This window comes from Triplophysa dalaica, chromosome 7 (assembly GCF_015846415.1).
Source record: "Triplophysa dalaica isolate WHDGS20190420 chromosome 7, ASM1584641v1, whole genome shotgun sequence".
Taxonomy (NCBI): Eukaryota; Metazoa; Chordata; class Actinopteri; order Cypriniformes; family Nemacheilidae; genus Triplophysa; species Triplophysa dalaica.
Window position 1 is genome coordinate 2,895,658 of NC_079548.1, and position 20,368 is coordinate 2,916,025.

General features: G+C 44.0%; 1 protein-coding gene across 2 annotated transcripts; it reads left to right on the plus strand.

The window, feature by feature from the left end:
* The first annotated feature begins 757 nt into the window (after positions 1 to 757).
* On the plus strand, positions 758 to 18,474 carry LOC130426795 (butyrophilin subfamily 2 member A1-like). 2 transcript variants are annotated; one of them, XM_056753740.1, is made up of 8 exons: positions 758 to 898; positions 1,220 to 1,288; positions 2,140 to 2,415; positions 8,909 to 9,016; positions 11,394 to 11,480; positions 11,665 to 11,709; positions 11,836 to 11,862; positions 17,793 to 18,474. In XM_056753740.1, the coding sequence occupies exons 2-8, from the start codon at positions 1,237 to 1,239 to the stop codon at positions 18,338 to 18,340; spliced, it is 1,143 nt and encodes a 380-aa protein (XP_056609718.1). In that variant the 5' UTR covers positions 758 to 898; positions 1,220 to 1,236; the 3' UTR covers positions 18,341 to 18,474. The 2 variants fall into 2 exon arrangements, with proteins under 2 accessions (XP_056609718.1, XP_056609719.1); XM_056753741.1 differs by lacking the exon at positions 8,909 to 9,016.
* Positions 18,475 to 20,368: the final 1,894 nt, after the last annotated feature.

Genomic DNA, 20,368 nt, shown 5'->3' on the forward strand with positions numbered 1-20,368 from the left:
AAGTTCACATCTATTATGAGCTCTTACTGTCTGCTTTTCTTCATTATTCTATTCAATTCAAGTCATCCTTTTCATACGGTACACATAAATGTAAATATAATTAAATCTATGAACAGGTTTTATGAGGGAAGACTTTTGGATTCAGACTATACTGTATAATTTATGAATATGTGCATTTGTTGGGCATTGAATCCATGACCATCATCATTGTGGCAGTCGTGGCCTAACGTTTAGAGAGTCGGACTCGTGACCAGAAGGTTGTCACGGTTCCCTTGAGCACGGCACCTTACCACTGCTCCTGTGTATGTGTGTTAACAACTTACAGTGCATGTTTTCATTATTCACCGGTATGGGTTAAATACTGAGGTCACAGTTTGGGTATGGGTCACCATATCTGACTAAATAGGTCACTTTCACTTTTTCACTTTCATCATGGGAAGGTTCAGTGACAGTTCACCCAAAAATAAAATTAAGCTTCATTTATTCTCTCTCATGTGGTTGTAAATCTCTATTTGACTCTTTTCTACAGTGAAACACAGAAGAAGATATTTTGAGAAATGTCAAACTGTATGGGTACTGTGCCACGTCTGAGGATTGTTTCAAATGTATTGTTTGCTAATAAATTAAATTTCAGTAGAATCATTCTGTGGTGGATCTCATTGCATTTCTCAAGTATAAAGAATGTAAAAGAACAGGTTTTGTACAAAAGGCACTTTAAGTTACACACACACACACACACACACTCAGTTCTCAGGAACTCTTGTCAAGTGCTGAGGAAACACATTTGTCTTGAGATGTTTTCATGACACACGTCCTAACAGAGTTTTTAATGTTCACAGACTCCAGACGGGACGTCTTTATTCATTCACACTTGATGTGATGCATCTCACTTGTGTTTGTGAGTATAAACTATAAATGTCTGACTGTCTTATATAGATTCAGTTATTTATTGATTTATTTCTCATTTCTGTTTGAAACATTGATATTGTGTAGATGTATGTGTGATATAGTGCATTTCATGAGTTTGTGTTTAAATATGATCTTTGACAGATTGACAGATGAACAAACTCTTTCTGAACTCTGTTTCTATCACATGATCTTCACCAGTTTAACCAGTTCTGAACTTTTATGACTGTAATAAATTATGTGATATTTTATGTGAAATGATCTCATATCATCTGTGTAAACGGACTATTGTAAACATGGTTTTTATTTTCAGAGACGTGTTGTTCAGAGATGAAGTTCATCTGTGTGATTTTAATCATTATTACTGGAATTACACAATCAGGTAAATGTTTACTGTGTTTACATGTATAGAATATGAGTAAAATTAGGTAGTAATTAATAAAACAGTGTCGGGTTAACGTCTTCATTTAAAGTATTATCACAAATTACATATGTTTTTTACCCAGAGGTGTTGAATACTTGAAATGTCTCGGAGAGCAGTTTGATACACAACACTTAAGTGGACAGTGGAATTTTATGTAGAAATTATGCTAAAGTGAACACCATCCTCAGTAAATCTTCAGATCTGATAAACTTCTGTTTGAAACACACGTTTAAAATTACCGTCAGATGAAGTGATGCATCAGTAGTGATTGTGAAATAGCATTAGTTGTGCTCAAATACATGTGACACTGCAACAACCGACATTGTCGAACAAGCCTGTTGACTCTTGTGTAGCTCGTGACCGATTGCGTCATGGCGTCTGAATATTTGAACAAGATCTGACTGCGTGCGCTGCCTTCACAGATATCTTCATATAAAGTTGTCTATGACTCTTCTCTTCAGAAGGTTTGAAACACAAGTTGTTTCGTAATATACTGTTTTTGATCAACTTTCCCTCTTGTGTTGTGTTTATGGTTGTGTTTAGATTTAGGGTGGGGTTAGGGGATCCAAAATACATACAAAACCATAAATATTAATAAAGTTAATGATAATAAGCTGGTGCAGCTGAAGGGTGCTCATCCTTAAGATGGAACTGTTGGTCGTGATAAGATGTTTCTACAAACAACCTACAGGTTCATATTTTGGTGGACAGTTTTTCTGTTGTTAGGAAAACAAAGCTTTTTAAGTTCACAAACGTTTGTTGTCAGAAATCACAATAAACAAAAATTGTTTAATTCTTGTCTTGTGTAGCTGTAGGCAGTGTTCCAGTCATCACTGTAGATGGGTTTGATGGTTCTGGTGGTCTTCGTCTACAGTGTGAATCTAAAGGCTGGAACCCTGAACCTGATCTTGTGTGGCTGAACAGTGAAGGAGTCACTTTAACATCTGAATCTCCAGACACACACAGAGATGACACAGATGGATTCAGTGTGAAACACAAGATCACTGTATATAACACTGACACTAAATATCACTGCAGAGTCAGAATGAATCATCACATGATGGAGGCTGAGATCATCCCATCCAGTGAGTACAGATTTCTGTTCTGTATTTCTTCTGATCTCATGATCATCTGAAGCAGTAGAAACATGAACATATTCATCATTTAACTCAATATAATCACTGACATTAGTTAAAGAGGTTTCAGGAGTCTCAGTGATGTTATTTTGATCTTTTGCTTAGAAACGAATGCTCATATATAAACATGTACATCTATCTTTAGGGGTCTATTGATGATGATGATATCTGAGGGTTCCTGACATTAAGAGACAGTTTTAGATCTTTTGTACATGTTTGTTGTTGTGAAACATAATCTGTACAGCACTTGAATTATGTAAAATTGCTCTAAAACCGTGTGTTATTGTTTATATTTATAATGAAACATTGAGTTCCCTTTCTGTCGGTCTCTCGACGTTGTGTCGAGAACGACAGATGGTGTTCGCCCTTGAGAACCAATCAACTCTGACTACTATAGAAAAGGCCAATGAAATTTGGCGAATGAAATTTGCATGCCGGGCTCCGCCCCCGGATATCCGGTATAAAAGGAAGCCGGCGTGCAGCATTCATTCACCTTTTGTTCTTCAGAGCCTTCGCTCATGACTACGAACTGAACGAATTCAATGAATTCTTCGTCTTCTTCTACTGCCGGATCTACGACGTGTAGCAGCGGATCGTCCCTACCTGCAGCGACCTTCCCCTGGGCGTCTCGGCAGTTCCGAGGGTGTGAGATTTATCTAAAAGTCCTTTTCAGGACTGACTGAGCATTCTCCAGCGCGGCTTTTCTCTTTGGTGCGGAAAGGAATGGATACGATCGCTGCATTAGGTTTGAGGGCGTCCAGCACACTGAAGCAGCGTTCGTTGACACATCTGCCCGCACTGCGGGTAGATTGTCATTCAGAAGTTGCGGTCACGGGTGGCTGTCTTCCTACGGGAACCAGCCACCATTTCGTCTGCTACCAGGGCTGTGACATCTGTGGCTACGGCCCTGATGACCACCCACGTTAGCAGCATTAGTGATATGGGGAACTCTGCGAACGTAAACCCGCCATCTAAGTGCTCACGGGCCGATCGCACCACGATTCGCTTTTCTGAACGTTCCCCAACTGGCGGTGGCATACCGTCCGGATTCTCACGCACACACATCGAGAACGACATGTCCCGCTGTTCTCTTGGGTGCGGCAGGGGACTGACACGATCGCTGCATTAGGTGTGTGGGCGTCCAGCACACTGACGCAGCGTTCGTTGACACATCTGCGCGCACTGCGGGCAGATTGTCATTCAGAAGTTGCGGTCACGGATGGCTGTCTTCCTACGGGAACCAGCCACCATTTCGTCTGCTACCAGGGCTGTGACATCTGTGGCTACGGCCCTGATGACCACCCACGTTAGCAGCATTAGTGATATGGGGAACTCTGCGAACGTAAACCCGCCATCTAAGTGCTCACGGGCCGATCGCACCCCGATACGCTCTTCTGAACGTTCCCCAAACGGCGGTGGCATACCGTCCGGATTCTCACGCACACACATCGGGAACGATGTGTGACGTAGATGAGATGTCGCTCGCAGCATCGGAGGGAGACTGACATCCGACTCTGACGAATCCGAGCTCCACCCCCAGCGGTCGAGTTAGGAGGAAGCAGAAATGTCATTCATGCTAACCCGGGGTTCCGGAGGTGCATGAGGAGCTGTGTAAAACTTGGAGCGCTCCACTCTCGGACCGCTCCAGTGAAAACCAGCTCCACCTCCCTTACTTCCCTCGATGGTGGGGCAGCCAAGGACCGCGTCGAGATCCCCCGAGTGGAACGTCCGCCCGCGGTGCACCTGTGCCGCGGACGGCTACCACCTGGGGGGAATCGGCCACGCCTACGGTCCAAAGCACGTAAGACTTCGGCATCACTGGTGTCGAGGGCTTGCGATGCCGCAGACCAGGCTGCCTCCTCTCTCTTCGCCATGGCCATCCTGCAGGTCCGCCAGGCCAAGGCGTTGAGAGAGCCCCACGAGGGTAAGGCCGACCTGGGTATAATGCAGGATCTCCGTGCCGCCGCTGACAGCGCTCTACGGGCGACTAAGGCGCCGGCACGGGCCCTGGGTCGGACGATGTCCACGGTAGTGGTCCAGGAGAGACACCCCCGGCTATACCTTGTGCAGAAGAGTGATACCAAGGAAGTCCGCTTTCTTGATGCACTCATCTCGCAGGGTGGGTTGTTGGTAAAGACCGTCGAGGACTGCGCTCAGCAGTTTTTTACGGTGAAGCAGACAGTGGCAATTAACCACATTTTTCTCACCGCGACTCGGCCGCCTGAAGGCCTCCGAGATCCCGCGTGACGTCTGCTTCCCTGCAACCCAGGACCCCTTCGACATCGATTCCGGTTCCTGTGCCCCCACAGGCGGCACCCCGGAAGCAGAGGTCGAGGGGGAAACCTCCACCCCGTCAGCAAACTTCTCACGAGAAGGGACACTGACGGGAAGACTCCAGGGAGAACAACATCGGGCCCGAACCATCACAGCCACGGCTCTGATCGGTCGGTACGTGACGACTCCTGCCTCGTCACCAAAGCCGGGCCCTTTTCAGGGCCTGGCGCCCACTTACTCACAGAGTTTTTCGGTCTCCCCGGGTGTACTTGCAGCCGATCCCACACTCCACTGGACTGTGCTCGGCGAACCGACCTCACGCCCTGGCGAGGCGTGAGGTCGTAAACATACGACAGCTGTCACCACTCTCAAACCAACAGTGCGTGCCATTGTCCCGCCAGGCAGGTAAAAAGGCGGAGCCATCCTTCCCTCCGGGGACCCCCCGCGACAGATGGTTAGATCCGCCAGCCGACGAACCACCCCCCGTGGAAATGATGAAGCAGACTGCCCCCTTGGTCACCCTGTACAGTCCCTGGGAGCTCAAGAGCTGCCCACACTGTCTCGCTGGCTAATGCCGTTGGTCCGTCTTGGTTACTCGATCCAGTTTCCCAGAGACTTCTGGCAAAACAGGCATCGAGTTTGTCCAAAATCAAGACGTTCAGTGGGTCACAACCTGCACTTCATCATTCCCAAGAAAGACGGCGGGTTGCCATAGGTCTGCGTACCCTGAACAAGCACCTTCACGAGTTGCCGTTCAGATGCTCACGCAGAGGCGCATCCTGACATCTATCAGGTGTCAGGATTGGTTTGTGGCAATCGACCTGAAGGACGCTTACTCTAATGTCTCGATCCCCTCGACACTGCCCCGTTCCCATGGTTCGAGTTCGAGGGGTGGGCATATCAGTACAGAGTCCTCCCTTTCGGTCTGTCCCTGAACTATCTCGACGACTGGCAAACACTCGTGAGATCTGTTCTGTACACAGAGGGACCTGGTGCTCCGGCATCTAGATCGATTGGGATTTCAGGTCAACCGAGAAAAGAGCAAACTCTCCCCAGTGCAGTGCATCCTCTTTCTCGGTATGGAACCAAACTCTGTCACCATGACGGCACAGCTGTCCGCAGCACGTGCCCAGTCAGTGTTGGAACTGGAGGCTCCTGGGACACATGGCATCCTCCGCGGGGGTAATACCCCTCGGGCTGATGCACATGAGACCGCTTCAACACTGTCCACAGAGTCAAGTTCCGAGGACAGCGTGGCACACCGGCAGCAGGCGCATGGTGATGACGCCCTGCTGCCGACGCACCCTAACCCCTTGGTCTTCCATGACCTTCCTCCGGGCGGGGGTTCCCCTCGGGCAGGTTACGAGGCACGTCGTGGTGACGACGGACGCCTCGCTGCAGGGGTGGGGTGCAGTTTGCAACGGGCACGCAGAAGCGGGGCGCTGGACGGGCCCCCGTCTGCGCTGTGCAATTGCCTAGAGTGGTGTACGCTCACGGTAACTAACACAACTTGCCCGACGCCTCCTCCTGTGGAGTTAGCAGGTGATCCGCTCCCTGCGGGCCACACACATCCCAGGCAAACTGAACCAGACAGCCGACACGCTCTCTCGTCAGTATACGCCTTGCGGAGAGTGGCGACTCCACCCCCGGTCCAGCTCATTTTGGGTGTTGTTCGGACAGGCACAGATAGACCTCTTTGCCTCCCATGACACCCCCCATTGTCTGCTTTGGTACTCCCTGACCGAGGCCCCCCTCGGCACGGATGCCCTGGCGCACAGCTGACCACGGGACGGGCGGAAGCACACCTTCCCCCCCCAGGAGCCTCCTTGCACAAACACTGTGCAAGGTCAGGGCAGAGGAGCACCAAGTGTATTGGTTACACCACACTTGTCTAACCGTACTTGGCTTCAGAGTTGATGCTCTGAACAGCGACTCCCCCTGAACCATTCCCCTGAGAGAGGATCTGCTCTCTCAGGGGAAGGACACGTTCTGGCATCCCAGATCAGACCTCTGGAACACCCATGTCTGGTCTCTAGACAGGACGAGAAAATCCTGAGATGGCTACTCCCTCTCTATGGCTGAGACCATCACCCAGGCTAGGGCCCCATCTACTAGGCGGTCACATGCCTCTAGACGGCGCCTCTTCTCGTCCTGGTGTCTCTCTCTCTCAACGAGAAAAGAACCACTGAGGTGTTTGATCAGGATTGTGTTCCCCTTCTCACGAGACTGGAGACTAACATCTCCCCTCCAAACTGAAGTGTATGTAGTCGCTATCGCCACTCATCACGACTCAGTTGATGGAAAGTTTCTAGGGCAACTCGACCTGATCACCAGGTTCCTAACGGGCGCGAGAGGGCGGAATCCGCCTCATCTCCGCTCCATACCCTCTTGAGAGCCCCTCAGAGGTTCCGATCTTCCTCACCTGAGTAAGACAGCCCTCCTGTTGGTGCTCGCTTCCGTCAAGAGGGTAGGGGACCTCCAGGCATTCTCTGTGTCCCCGGATTGCCTTAAATTCGGCCCTGGTAATTCTCACGTTATCTTGAGACCCAGGCCCGGATACGTGCCCAAAGTTCCCACTTCTCCCTTCGGGGACCAAGTGGTGGACTTGCAGGCGCTCCCCACTGGGGAGGAAGACCCAACTCCATCCGTGTTGTGTCCTGGACCGCACGCAGAGCTTCAGTAGCTCTGACCAGCTCCTAGTTTGTGTTGGAGTACAGCAGAAGGGGATGGCTGTCTCCAAGCAGAGTCTGGCGCACTGGGTCGTGAATGCCGTTACGACGGCATTTCGATCTCAGAATCTCCCATGCCCATTGGCAGTGAGGGCTCACTCCACCGGAGTTTAGCCACCTCCTGGGCACTGGCAGAAGCACCTATCTAGCAGACATCTGTAGAGCTACGGGTTGGGCTACGCCCAAACACCTTCGCAAGGGTTAACAACCTTCGCGTTATCCCTGTGTCAGCCCACGTCCTGCGTGGCGACATGTAGGACTGGCATCCGGGGGGGCGTATGCCTGCGAAAGCACCTTCCCACCCTCCAAGAGGTTGGGTCAGTGTGCTATCTACCCTTTTCTTCTTACCCAAACACATGGCTAAGAAAATTGGTACCTCACCAACCTTCCTTCTTACCCAGACACTGGTTAAGAACAGGCATTCCATCCATCACTAAGCAAGCACTTCCTGGGGGTTGGCTGGGCAGAGCAGCCTTCCCCCTTAGGCCGGGAAACCTTATGACCTATCACAGATAGTTCTAACCGGACCTGTGCTATCGGACGCAGTAACACCCCCACCATGGGCTGTTCCGTCTGTTATACCCTCATACAATGGTTCCCACACATGGTAACCCATGAGCTTCCCCAGGTGGACCTCCACCTCGCAGTACTACCCAGTCCGCCCGTTCCATGCGTTCTCCTCCAAGGACGAGACCATATCATATCGCCACCATATTCCTCCCCACGGGTAGGAGGTGGCTCTGCAGCGCTTCTCTGATTAAGAGTTGCGCTTTTCCCGGTGTAAACCCGAGCCGGACGGCCTCTCGCCTGTAGAGAGCTAAGGCCCCGTCCGTGAAAGGTTACCGGTCAGGGCTGTACCCATCTTTCTCCCAGAAAGCTCTGAAACCCCCCGACCACCACACTGGAAGGTTACAAGTTTCACGAAAGCTTCGAGCTGACACGCCCAGGCTTGTTACCTTCGCTTCGCTGAGATTGTGACGCGATACAGCGTTTGTGGCGTTTTCCATAGATAACCCCATATGTCGTTCTCGACACAATGTCGAGAGACCGACAGAAAGGGAACGTCTTGGTTACGAATGTAACCTCAGTTCCCTGATGGAGGGAACGAGACGTTGTGTCCCTTATGCCACAAACACGTATCGTATTCTGCTGCAGTCGTGAGAGGATCTCAGGCTCTTCAGAACAAGAGGTAAATGAATGCTGCACGCCGGCTTCCTTTTATACCGGATATCCGGGGGCGGAGCCCGGCATGCAAATTTAATTCGCCAAATTTCATTGGCCTTTTCTATAGTAGTCAGAGTTGATTGGTTCTCAAGGGCGAACCCCATCTGTCGTTCTCGACACAACGTCTCGTTCCCTCCATCAGGGAACTGAGGTTAAATACGCAACCAAGACGTTATTTTAGACTGTATACAGTGAGTCTCAGTTTTGTTTTCCAGGTAAAATGTTTCACTCTTGGAGATCTTCAGTGATTCTGATATCAGTTGCTGTTGTTCTCAGTGTGATCGCTGGAATACTGATCACTGTGTTTCACTGGAAACAGAGAGGTAACATTCATGTGTTTAACCATATTTAATATATATATATACTGTATATAGTGTTTAATGTCTCGGTACGTCTGTTGTGTCGAGCCGACAGATGGGGTTCACCCTTGCGAACCTTTCAACTCTGACTACTATAGAAGTGGCCAATAAAATTTGGCTAATGGAATTTGCATGCCGGTCTCTGCCCCCGGATGTCTGGTATAAAACGAAGAAGGCGTGCAGCATTCAATTTACCTTTTGTTCTGAAGAGCCTGAGAGCCTCTCACGACTACATCAGAGGACGATACGTGTTGTGGTATAAGGGACACAACGTCTCATTCCCTCCATCAGGGACCTTAGGTTACAGACCGAGACGTTCCCTTTCTGTCGGTCTCTCGATGTTGTGTCGAGCCGACAGATGGGGTTCCTATGGAAAACGTCACAACGCTGTAACGTGTCACAGTCTCTAGCGAAGCGACGGTAGCAGGCCTGGGAGTGTCAGCACGAGGCTTTCGCGAAACTATAACCTTCCAGTGTGGTGGTCGGGGGGTCCCAGTGCTTTCTTGGAGAAAGATGGGTACAGCCCTGACCGGTAACCTTTCATGGACGGAGGCCTTAGCTCTCTACTGGCGACAGGCCGTCTGGATCGGGTTTACACCGGGTGAGCGCAACTTCCTTGACTAACATCTCATCATCGTCATGCATCGTTTCCGAGTGCGTGCCTGAGGATCCGGACGGTTTGCCACCGTCAGTTGGGGAACGGTCAGAAGAGCGAGGCGGGGTGTGAGCGCTTGGCTGGCGGGTTTACGCTCGCAGAGGTCCCCATATCACTTACGCTGCTAGCACTGGCGGACATCGGGGCCTTAGCCACCGACGTCACAGCCCGGGTAGCAGACGAAATGGTGGCTGGTTCCCCGGAGGAAGACAGTCACCCGTGACCGCAACTTCTGGATCACCATCTGCCCGCAGTGCTGTCAAGATGTGTCAACGAAAGCTACCTCAGAGTGCTGGACATCCAGACACCTGATGCAGCTATCATGTCGGTCTCCCTCCTCAATGAGGGTGCCGCACCCAAGAGAACAGCGGGACTGTCATGATTTCACCTCTTCTGGTTGGGTAATTCTTGGTCTTGAGGTGGAATCATACAGGATCCTTTGTTTCTCTAGTCTGCATCATCGTTCCTACCCTCCTGTTTCCTAGTTTGTGTTAATTAGTTTATCCTTTGCACCTGTTCCCTCTTGATTTGCTCCCCTTTAAAACATCCTCGTGTTCTTTGTCCTGTGCTGGTTCAGTGTAAGCTGTACGTCTTACCTTGCTGTAGCTGTTTGTAGCTGTGCCTTGCCCGTGTCCTGTACCTTGCCTTGTTGCTATTTGGATGTTCCTTGTTCCTTGTTCCTGGTTCGTGTTCCCCAGTCTTAGTATGTTTAGTGTTTGTTTCAAGTGTTTGTTTTGTAGTTTAGTTAGTCCTTGTTCTTGTATTGTTTAAATATATTATTCTGTCTTGTTTTCCCCCTCGTGGGTTTTGTCTTGCCTTTTTTATTCCTATTTATTGTTATAATAAACACCCCTTTGTTTACACCGTCCCATCGCCTTTGTCTCTGCCTGCAATTGGGTTCTCCCTCATTGTCTTTTGTGCCATTACTGTGGCTCAGTGGTGGAGTCGGGAATTCGTTACGCCAGAAACCTGAGTTCAATTCCCGCTCCAGACTGAACCTGACAGGGACATACCACGCTGGAGAAAGCTCAGACCTAATAGGACTTTTTTGGAACAATCTCTAACTCCTCTGGAACTTCGAGACGCCCAGGGGAAGGTCGCTGCAGGTTGGGACGATCCGCTGCTCTACATCGTAGATCCGGCAATGTAGATTTAAAGTCAGTATTTGTAATCATGAGCGATGGCTCTCAAGAACGAAAGGTAAATGAATGCTGCACGCTGTCTTCCTTTTATACCGGATATTCATGCAAATTTCATCAGCCAAATTTCATTGGCCTTTTCTATAGTAGTCAGAGTTGATAGGTTCTCAATGGCGAACCCCATCTGTCAGCTTGACAAAACGTTGAGAGACCAACAAGAAGGGAACCTGTAGTTAGTTAGAAATGTTGTTTATTTCGTCATTGAGCATCTCATGGAGCGTGTGTGAATGATGTTTGTTACAGTTTTAAAACGCAGTATTTTAGGTCGAGATTCATCTTATCTTCAGTTAAACACACATTTGAGATATTTCACTTCAGTGAAAAATCAGTGCTGGAAACAAAACTGAACACACGACATACAGGATCAATACAAGACAATATACAAACACCATCATCACATGAGAGCAAATCTGAAAAACAAAGGGTTTGTTTGTTATTCCTGTAGTTAAATCATAATTATATAATTTCAATGATGTTTTCTCTTCAGAACTACAGAATGAAGACCAGAGAATCCAGAGAGAGAAACAGAGAGAGAAACAGAGAATAGAGATTGAAGACCAGAGAATACAGAATGGTAATTTAATCTCTTGGCCTTTTATGTGATTGATATATTATTTTTTGGTATTGGGTCTGGGTATTTAATGACTAAAATATTAAATGTTCAATCTTATTTAAACGTTTATGTTTGTACATGTTTATGGTTTTTCTTTTTTCTATATTTTAATTTGGTATTTTTCTTTTCATTCAATTTTCTTGAGAGCGTGAGACACTTACACAGAGAGAGAAGAGGACTGTAGAAAGTGGTGAATTGATTTTAATGTCTTTATTAATTGAATTTATACGTTGTTAAAAATTTATTTGTGTTTTCAATCTTAAGTATAATTGTGTTATAAACTCTGTGTAACTCAATACTGTCTGTGTGTTTTTAGTGACTTCACTGTTAAGAAACTCTTCAGGTAAGTGAAAGTTTGATCAGATGATTAAAGTGTTTTAGATCTACAGCTGTTACAGGTGATTGTTTGTGGTCACAGGAAAATAAATCATCAGTGTGTCAATGTGAAGTGATCTATAGGATCTTTATCAGTGTCTGAACCCGTGAACATGATTTACTGATTCATCACCTGATAGAGACACAGAGTTACTTTATTAACTGAGCAGACTATCAAACCTCATAAATCTTATTATCTTGATGTGAACTGACACCGTGACTCATGACGTGAGATAAGAATCATAATGCCCATAACTCTGATTTATCCTATAAATGTTTCACAATAATTCATTCACAAACAATGAAATAAATTCAGGTGCTCAGTGCATAAATGCATGAATTCAGGTTTGTGTAATGTAGTGTTATGTGTAATGTAGTGTTTTGTGTAATATAAGTATATTTTTAAAACCATATATAAAAGCTTCTTGTAATGCAGTTTAAGATGTTATGTGGTTCTGAGTTTTATGATGAAAGTTCTTGAGAAACCAGCATGATCTCATGGGAATTATACATATTTTATGAGGTGCTAAATCTTATGAATTCGTGGGATGTGAATTGTTCAAAAACGTATGATCATTGGAAAAAAGAAACGATAAAGTCTCACTCCTAACACCAGCGTCACTGAGCCAAAGCTTTTGTGAGATTATGTGAAGAAAACAAAACATCAGTTAAATTCACATTTATTTCTAAAACACGTTTTACAGTTTTGCATTGTGACACAGCGGCTGTACAGAAAATACATTTGATAAAGACATCAGAAAATCTATGTATTTAATAAATTGAAAGGAAAATGACAATTAATCACATTATAATATTTCATATCTTCCAGATGATATTCATCAGCACTAATAACTGTCTATTGGATTGTAATCTTAGTATTCAAATATAAAATTGTCATACAAAACACAATATCAGGACTAAATACTGACTTGATAAATTCTGAATGTAGAGATGACTGAACTAATGACAACTTCATCAATAGAAACCAGTTAATTTTCTTGAAAATAAAACTGTTATTTATGCTCATAACCCGGTTAACTTGTGTCAGTTTTTCAGGGAGGTGCTTTAGATCTATTATCCATTACAATCCGGATTTTTCTTTTATGTTCATCTATTTTTCACACTCTTAGATAAATAACTGTGGAGGGCTTGTCATCATTTCATCTGAAGAATTGTACATTAACTACTTTATTGAAAAAATGTTGGCAAGACTAAGAAAATATAAACTTGTTCAATGAGATAATAAAAAAAAACAGACATGATGCCCCAGCTTACATATTAATGGGCCAAGAAACATTCTCAAAGAACAAGAAAATTCTAAAATAATCGACAATACGACCAAAAATTTCCATTATCATCACACTGATAAATTAATCATCTGAATTGGACTGTTGTGATCAAAGTGATATTAGCAAAGTATGTTCAGTTGAAGTCAAAAATGTACATCCACCTTGCAGTATCTAGAAAATGCAGATTTTTATTTTTTGAATTTAGTTCTGCCCTGAAGAAGTGATTTTTTTTAAAGCAAATGTTAACATAAAGTTCACACCAAAGAATTATAACATAATTTCTCAAAGTAGCCCAGGTCAAAAGTTCACATCTCCCTGATTCTTAATACTGTATGATGTTGATGTGACCTGAACAATCAATGACAGTTTGTATGTTTTGTTAGAGTTGTTGAAGGTTTTCTTGTTTGTCTTGAGTCATTAAACTATCCACTTATCTTCAGAAAAAGATCCAGATCCATTCAGACACATACAGTGATGCCATGAAGGAAACACGTTTCATTTAAAGTCAAGTGTGTGTTAACCTCTGAAAATGTTTTTTTTCTATATATTTCATTTCCGGAGAAACATATATATGTGTGTGTATAGCTTCTGAAAGACATTACTAAAATAAGATTTATGAACAAAACAATAACAACTTACACCAACATTATTTCATATGTTCAGCATTTTACAGATTCTGCAAGTGGGATGAACTTTTGACTTCAACTGTATGTGTGTTAATACATGTTAGCAGTCTCACAGTAAACAAACCAAAGACAACAATGACAAGAAACCAAAAGAGACACAAATCTTGTGAGTAATAGACCCGACAACAACTACAAATATTAGATTCTTCAGATCCAAGATTAGAGTTCAGTTCTCTAGTGGCCAGTTTCACAGACATGACTTAAACCTGTAGAGTCCCATTAAAATGCAGGTGAGTCTTTAATTGAAATAGCTTTCAATGACGTCTTAAAATATATAAGTGCTGTTGTTTTGTCTGAAGATGCACAGCTTTAATGTTTTTATAAGCATTTTTATAAAAGCTAATTCTAATTTAAGGCCTAGTCCTGATTTATGATAAACCCTGTCTGTGAAACTGGACTGAGAGGTCTCGCTAGACTCAACTCAACTCAACTCAACTCAACTTTATTTATATAGCGCTTTTTACAATTTTCATTGTTACAAAGCAACTGTACATGAGACACATTTAATACAAGTATGAATTCTAAAGCAGCCCCCCCGGCCAGGCAGATAGTGCAAAACAATATGCAAACGGTGGTGAGGAACCCAAAACTCCCATCGAGAAAAAAAACCTCAGGGGAACCCAGGCCCAACCAGGGGATTCCAGTTCCCCTCTGGCAAAAGCTGCTGCCTCTGCACAAGCTCAACAGTGCTTGCACAACAAGGCTTAGTAAAAATATAAAAATTAAGGATTAAAGATTATCATAAACAATCTAATAACATTTGAAATGTTGTAGGAAAAACAAAGTTGTCGCGTCCTTTATCCAGCTCTATCCTCTTAGCACTTGTCAGGTCACCGCTTCCCATTCTCAGCACTGCCATCAGGTCTGGGCATGAACTGCATCCTGCGGTAACCTTGGAACAAAGAGACAAGACTGGCTGAGAGTAGAGTACTGTTCTGCACTCTTTGATGCAACAAGTACATCATTTGTTGTTGGATGTGTTCCTGGTTCCGGTTGATCTAAATAATGCAGCCTAAATCCTCTGAGGATTAATATTATGGAGGTGTAGTGTAGACCACTGGAGACCTGTAACTTCTTGTGATGACAATACAGAAGATTAAACTAAATAAATATGATGAAAATAAAAGACACTCTGGATCTTTAAGTACATTTTGCTGATAACACTTCACACATATTATTCTACACAGGACTTGTAGTGAAGTAAATACACAAAGAATGCTGGAGGTCCCTACCCTCTTGTAGAGGCAAGCGCCATCAAGAGCGCCCTTTATCGTAATAAGGACGAGAGGCGTTTCCGAGGGGCTCACAGGCCCCAAGGCCATGTAGGACCTTTACGGTCCTAAAAGGGAACGGAGCGTGGCCGGAGTTGTGCTCCTGAGGAACCTGGTGAACAGGTTATGTTAACCAAGAAACTTACCCTCCAGGCGATCGTGATGAGCAGCAATAGCGGCTGCCTACACTCTCAACGTGGATGGGGAGAGAATACTCTCTGGTCTCTGAAAGGGCAACACTGACCGGATCAAGCAACTCCGTGGGTTCTCGCCTTGGGGAGAACACTGGGGCGAGAAGAGGCGCCACTTATAAGCGTGCACACGCCTAGTGGTGGGGCTCCGGCAGGACGGTATGAACGTCACAGCAAGCCACTCAAGGCCTCCTCGTCCCATCCGGGGGTCAGGAATGGCCAGACGCCGAGGCGGTGGTTGCGCACATGGAACAAGCGGGGTTGCGGCAACATTCTGGAGCACGTAGCCGCTGTAACCGCCACACCTGAGGACAAACCATGCACCACTGCATGCTGGAACCCCAATGTGCAGTACAGGTGTCATGCCCATCAGACTCGAAGATGGGTCTGTCATACCCAAGAACACAGCTGCAACATCTCATCTTCTCCAGGCACCGAAAACGGTAGCCACTGCCGTCACGGAAAGGGAAGCAGCGATTTGGCGGCTGAGTCCCATGGGAACACAGCCACCCGTGACGCAACGTCTGAATCATACACTGTCCGCAGTGCGGACAGAAGTGATCCACAACGGCCGCCCCAGCATGCTGGAAGCCCAACACCCGGGGTAGCCGTTCTGTCCGTCCCCCCCCCTTGGATGAGAGTGGAAACTGTGAGAATTATTGGTCCTGAAAAGGACCTGCTCTTGTAGATCTGCAGCTCGCTGCCGAGACGCCCAGTGGAAGTCTTCGCTCCGGAGGAGAAATCCGCCGCCACTAGGAAAGAGTCCGCTCGCCGAGGGGGTTCCGCTGTCCGAAGGGAGAAGTCCGCTGCTCTGCGTCATAAGTCCAGCAGGAACTCGAAGAGATAAACTTGACATCATATGCAGAGAAGGTTTCGAAGAACAAAGGATGATGAATGACCGCTGCCATCTTCGTTTTATACCCGTATGTACGGGGCAGAGACTTGCGTGGGCGGGTCATTGGCCAATCCCCAATGGAGTTTTAGTTTTATCTCGGAGATGATAGGTTCTCAGAATCAACACAACGTCGAGAGACCAACTGAAGGGGAACTTGTGTTGTCTGACGCGGTTTAACCGAGGAAGGTCATATCAAGCGCCCTCTGCTTGGACCTCTTTAAAGTTTATGATAATATGACAGTTGACAGTAACCAGAGCGCTCGCGCTGTAATACTTGACTGACAGGACAGATGTTTCAGTAACAAAAAAAAGCTGCAAGTGTGATCGGCTGCTCATTCGTTCACTAGAGACCTGATGTCACATACAGTCTCACGCCGGCCGGTGTTCATGAATCTCACAAACACAAAATTGTCCGTCTGATGTTAGTCAACAGTTATATGATAAACTAATATCATGAAGTCTGAGCGTCCATTGATCAGATCATAATAATAGTTACTTTAGTCACAATCACACAACATGTTAAATCAAAACCCCATTATGATCTTATCCTGACACCAGACTCCATCTGATCTACTGGAAATAACAATCTCTGAAGAATTTATTAAGAAATCAGTTTATTTTACCAGGAAGATTCAAACATCATTTAACAGAATATCAAGGTTCAAAGTTTATTATAATCTCAAAGGACATAGAATTTGTAAACATATAAAACACACAAACAAATAAAACAGAAAAAAACAATATTCTAACATCTCACAAATGTAAAAGCAGAAGAAATAAAAGAGTTTCTATATCGATTGCTTTTACGTTTAGACAAACTATAACACACACCAGAAGGAAACATTTTAAACTCATGGATCAGTGGATGAGTTCAATCTTCAATAACAGCTTCAGCTCTCTGTAAGACAAACCGTTCAAAACTATCAGAGAACTCAGTCTGTTTAATGCCAGTGATCTTACTACCTTTCTTGACAATGACATTCAATGAGTCTCCATGCTTCACATTTACATGACCATCCTAACAGCAGATAGAAAAGCAAAGTACAGATTCAATATAAGATTTATAATACATAGTCAAAAGAGTGTGTTAGTCCTACTAATATTAAAGTAGAGAGCCTCTGAAGACCATTGCTGACCTTTCTTACATACTGCTTCAGCATGAGGATCAAAACACAACTTGTTATCAATGGTGAACACAAGATACTTTAACTACAAGCCCATTCAACCATTTGACCTTTTCCTCTAGTTGATGAGGAGACGAGAGACTCGATCTAAAATCAATGACCATATCTCTGGTCTTCTTTATGTTTACTTGCAAGAAGACACTGACACATCATGTCATAAAATCAATATCATTCACTTTCAATTCATATACAGTAAATAATCATCAATATATAAAAACAATTCAAAGTCACACATGAGACAAAGAGTCATAAAAGACTCAAATCAGGATTCGTTTGGTTGGTTCGTTTGTTCTTATGATCTGAAAACTGTGATGACAGAACAAGACTGTCATCATTATGACATCATTCATGTGTAAAACCAGAATTCTTCATATTTTAACAGTGAATGTGACTCTGGATGCTGATTCAGCTCATCCTCGTCTCATTGTGTCTGATGATGGGAAACAAGTGAGATATGAAGACAAACAACATGAAGGAGTGAAGAATGAAGATACAGGACACAATAACAAGTTTGATACACGTTACTGTGTTGTTGGAAATGAAGGATTCTCTTCAGGGTGTTTTTATTATGAGGTTCAGGTGAAGGGGGCAGATTGGTGGTGTGTGGGTGTAACCAGAGAATCTGCTCAGAGGAAGACACTGTTTAGTCTGAATCCTCAGGATGGATACTGGACTGTGTGTTTGAGATATGGACAGTATTATGCTGGTGAGAAACTTGTAGGTCTTTCTCTGAGTGTGAATCCTGAGAGGATCGGGGTGTTTGTGGATTATGAGAAGGGTCGAGTCTCATTTTATGATATGAAGTCCATGTGTCATATTTACTCTTTTACTGATCAATCTTTCACTAAGGAACTATATCCTGTTTTATCTTTGGGTTATGAATCATATAACAGCACTGGTCCACTCATCATCTGTAGTGATCTCTCATGAGATCTGATAAACATCTGATCTGAATATAAAGTGAGGAGAGAATAACAGACAGAGAACAGAATAAACACTTTCATGAACAACAGGATCTTGTGATTATAAATTCAGTTTCAGGATTAAAAATGAGGAAATATAAACTCTTGACTTCAGTTTGTCTTTAATGATGTTAAATGTGGACAATAGATGAATGTGTGTGTGAGACTCAACATTACATCAGTATATGAACACATTTAAGAACACACTGTGATAAATATCTGTGTCAATGTGAGACATCTTTCATCTAATAACACTTCAGAAATAATCTCTCTCTTTAATGTCTTTATTCTTCTTGACTCTTCTGTCTCATTCTTAATTCTTCATTAAATCTTCAGCATGTTTTCTTACAAACATTCACTTCTGTTCAAAAGTCTAGAGTCACTCATTCTTTGCATTTTAGGATAATAGTAAACTTTCAAAACTAGATTTCCTGCTATTATTGCATTTTTCCTCAAAGAGAACTTTCCTGTAGCTCAGTGGTAAGAGCATTGCTTCAACAAGGCAAGGTTATGGGTTTGATCCCATGGGATTGCAAATACCTATAATTATAAATGTATAGGATACTGCAATGTAAATCACTTTGGATAAAAGCGTCTGCCAAATGCATAAATGTAAATGTAGATTAGCACAAATTTAACTCTGTGGATTGAGGTTTTTACCAAAGAAAATTAATACAAACTACGAAATATTTTCTTATCTTTTTATCAAGCAGTTTCTTAATAAGAATTGTTTTCCACTAAACTGTTTAAACTTTAAGCAGGTTTTGAAACTGTGTGCATCTGTAACTTGATCAGTCTTGTTATTTGACAACTGAAGTGAATCATTTCTCAAGCAGTGACATGTGAACATAAAACATGTGATTTCATCACAGCAAAACACCGCTGAATGATCTTTTTTATATGTAACCATTTCAGTCTGTTAATTCAACAGCAAACAATGCAAGACAGATATTTTAAATAATCCTCAGATGTGATACAGAACCTATAACATATATCAATACATTTCACGTGGCTTGATAGCTTGAAAGGATTTTAATATATTTTTGGTATCTAAAAAGGATCTGACCACAACATGGAAAAGATTCAAAGAAATCAAATATACATTTGAAGAATTAAATTGAAAGGAAAATGAAAAACAAACTCAAACAGATTAGTTATTGTTCTTCTCTTTAGCAGTTATGTGTGTCCAGCAGGGGGCAGAAGTGTCTCATAAAAGAAACGATCTGATTTATTCCAACAAGTTCTAGTGGAAAAGAGCTTTGGCTGATCTGTAATCTTCTTATGAAAATAAAATAAAAGTTACAGTTTTAATCTTAAAGTTTTTAAGTGATTTTCTTTGATTTCATCACTGTAAAAATACACTTTATATACATAATAACCAAATTTACCAATAAGAATATTTAGCACAGTCGCTAGATAAAACAAATAAACAGACTTCATCTGATGGAAAAGACTTCACTTTAGTTAAAATTACTTTGAGAATATCTGAAAGCATATAAGGAGGACACTTCTTAATAATATTATAAACTCATCTCTTAATCTCTTCGTCATGACCTAAAGCCCTTCAGCTGAACTACACATGTATCTTAAATCTTCCTCTTTTGTCCATATTATTAGAAACAGTTGTCTGATCAATTATGCTTCTTCTGGTAGAATGATTCCTACAAAGCATCTCATTGAGGATTAAGACCACATCAACATTAAAGTTACAAACGACTTCTAGCATCAGATCCAGACTGAATCTTCTTCATGATCTGTGTTTGACACTATAGGTCACGACCAGGGGTGCCGCCAGAAATTCTGGGCCCTATGGAAACCAAAATTTCTGGGCCCCCTACGAAATAGGAAAAAAAAGGGGATCTGCTCTTCTGGGCCCTAAATCAGCCTGGGCCCTTAGAATCGTCCTAACCTTCCACCCCTTTACGGCGCCCATGGTCACGACACACATTTACATTGATTTCAGAGTTAAACTGGTATCAAGAAACAGACACAAAGG

Bases quoted from the DNA above. Each gene is read 5' to 3' on its own strand.
- LOC130426795 (XM_056753740.1), top strand. From the start codon at position 1,237: ATGAAGTTCATCTGTGTGATTTTAATCATTATTACTGGAATTACACAA. The intron at 2,416-8,908 runs GTGAGTACAGAT...TTTGTTTTCCAG, and splicing joins GGCTGAGATCATCCCATCCA to GTAAAATGTTTCACTCTTGG. The intron at 11,481-11,664 runs GTAATTTAATCT...AATTTTCTTGAG, and splicing joins AGACCAGAGAATACAGAATG to AGCGTGAGACACTTACACAG.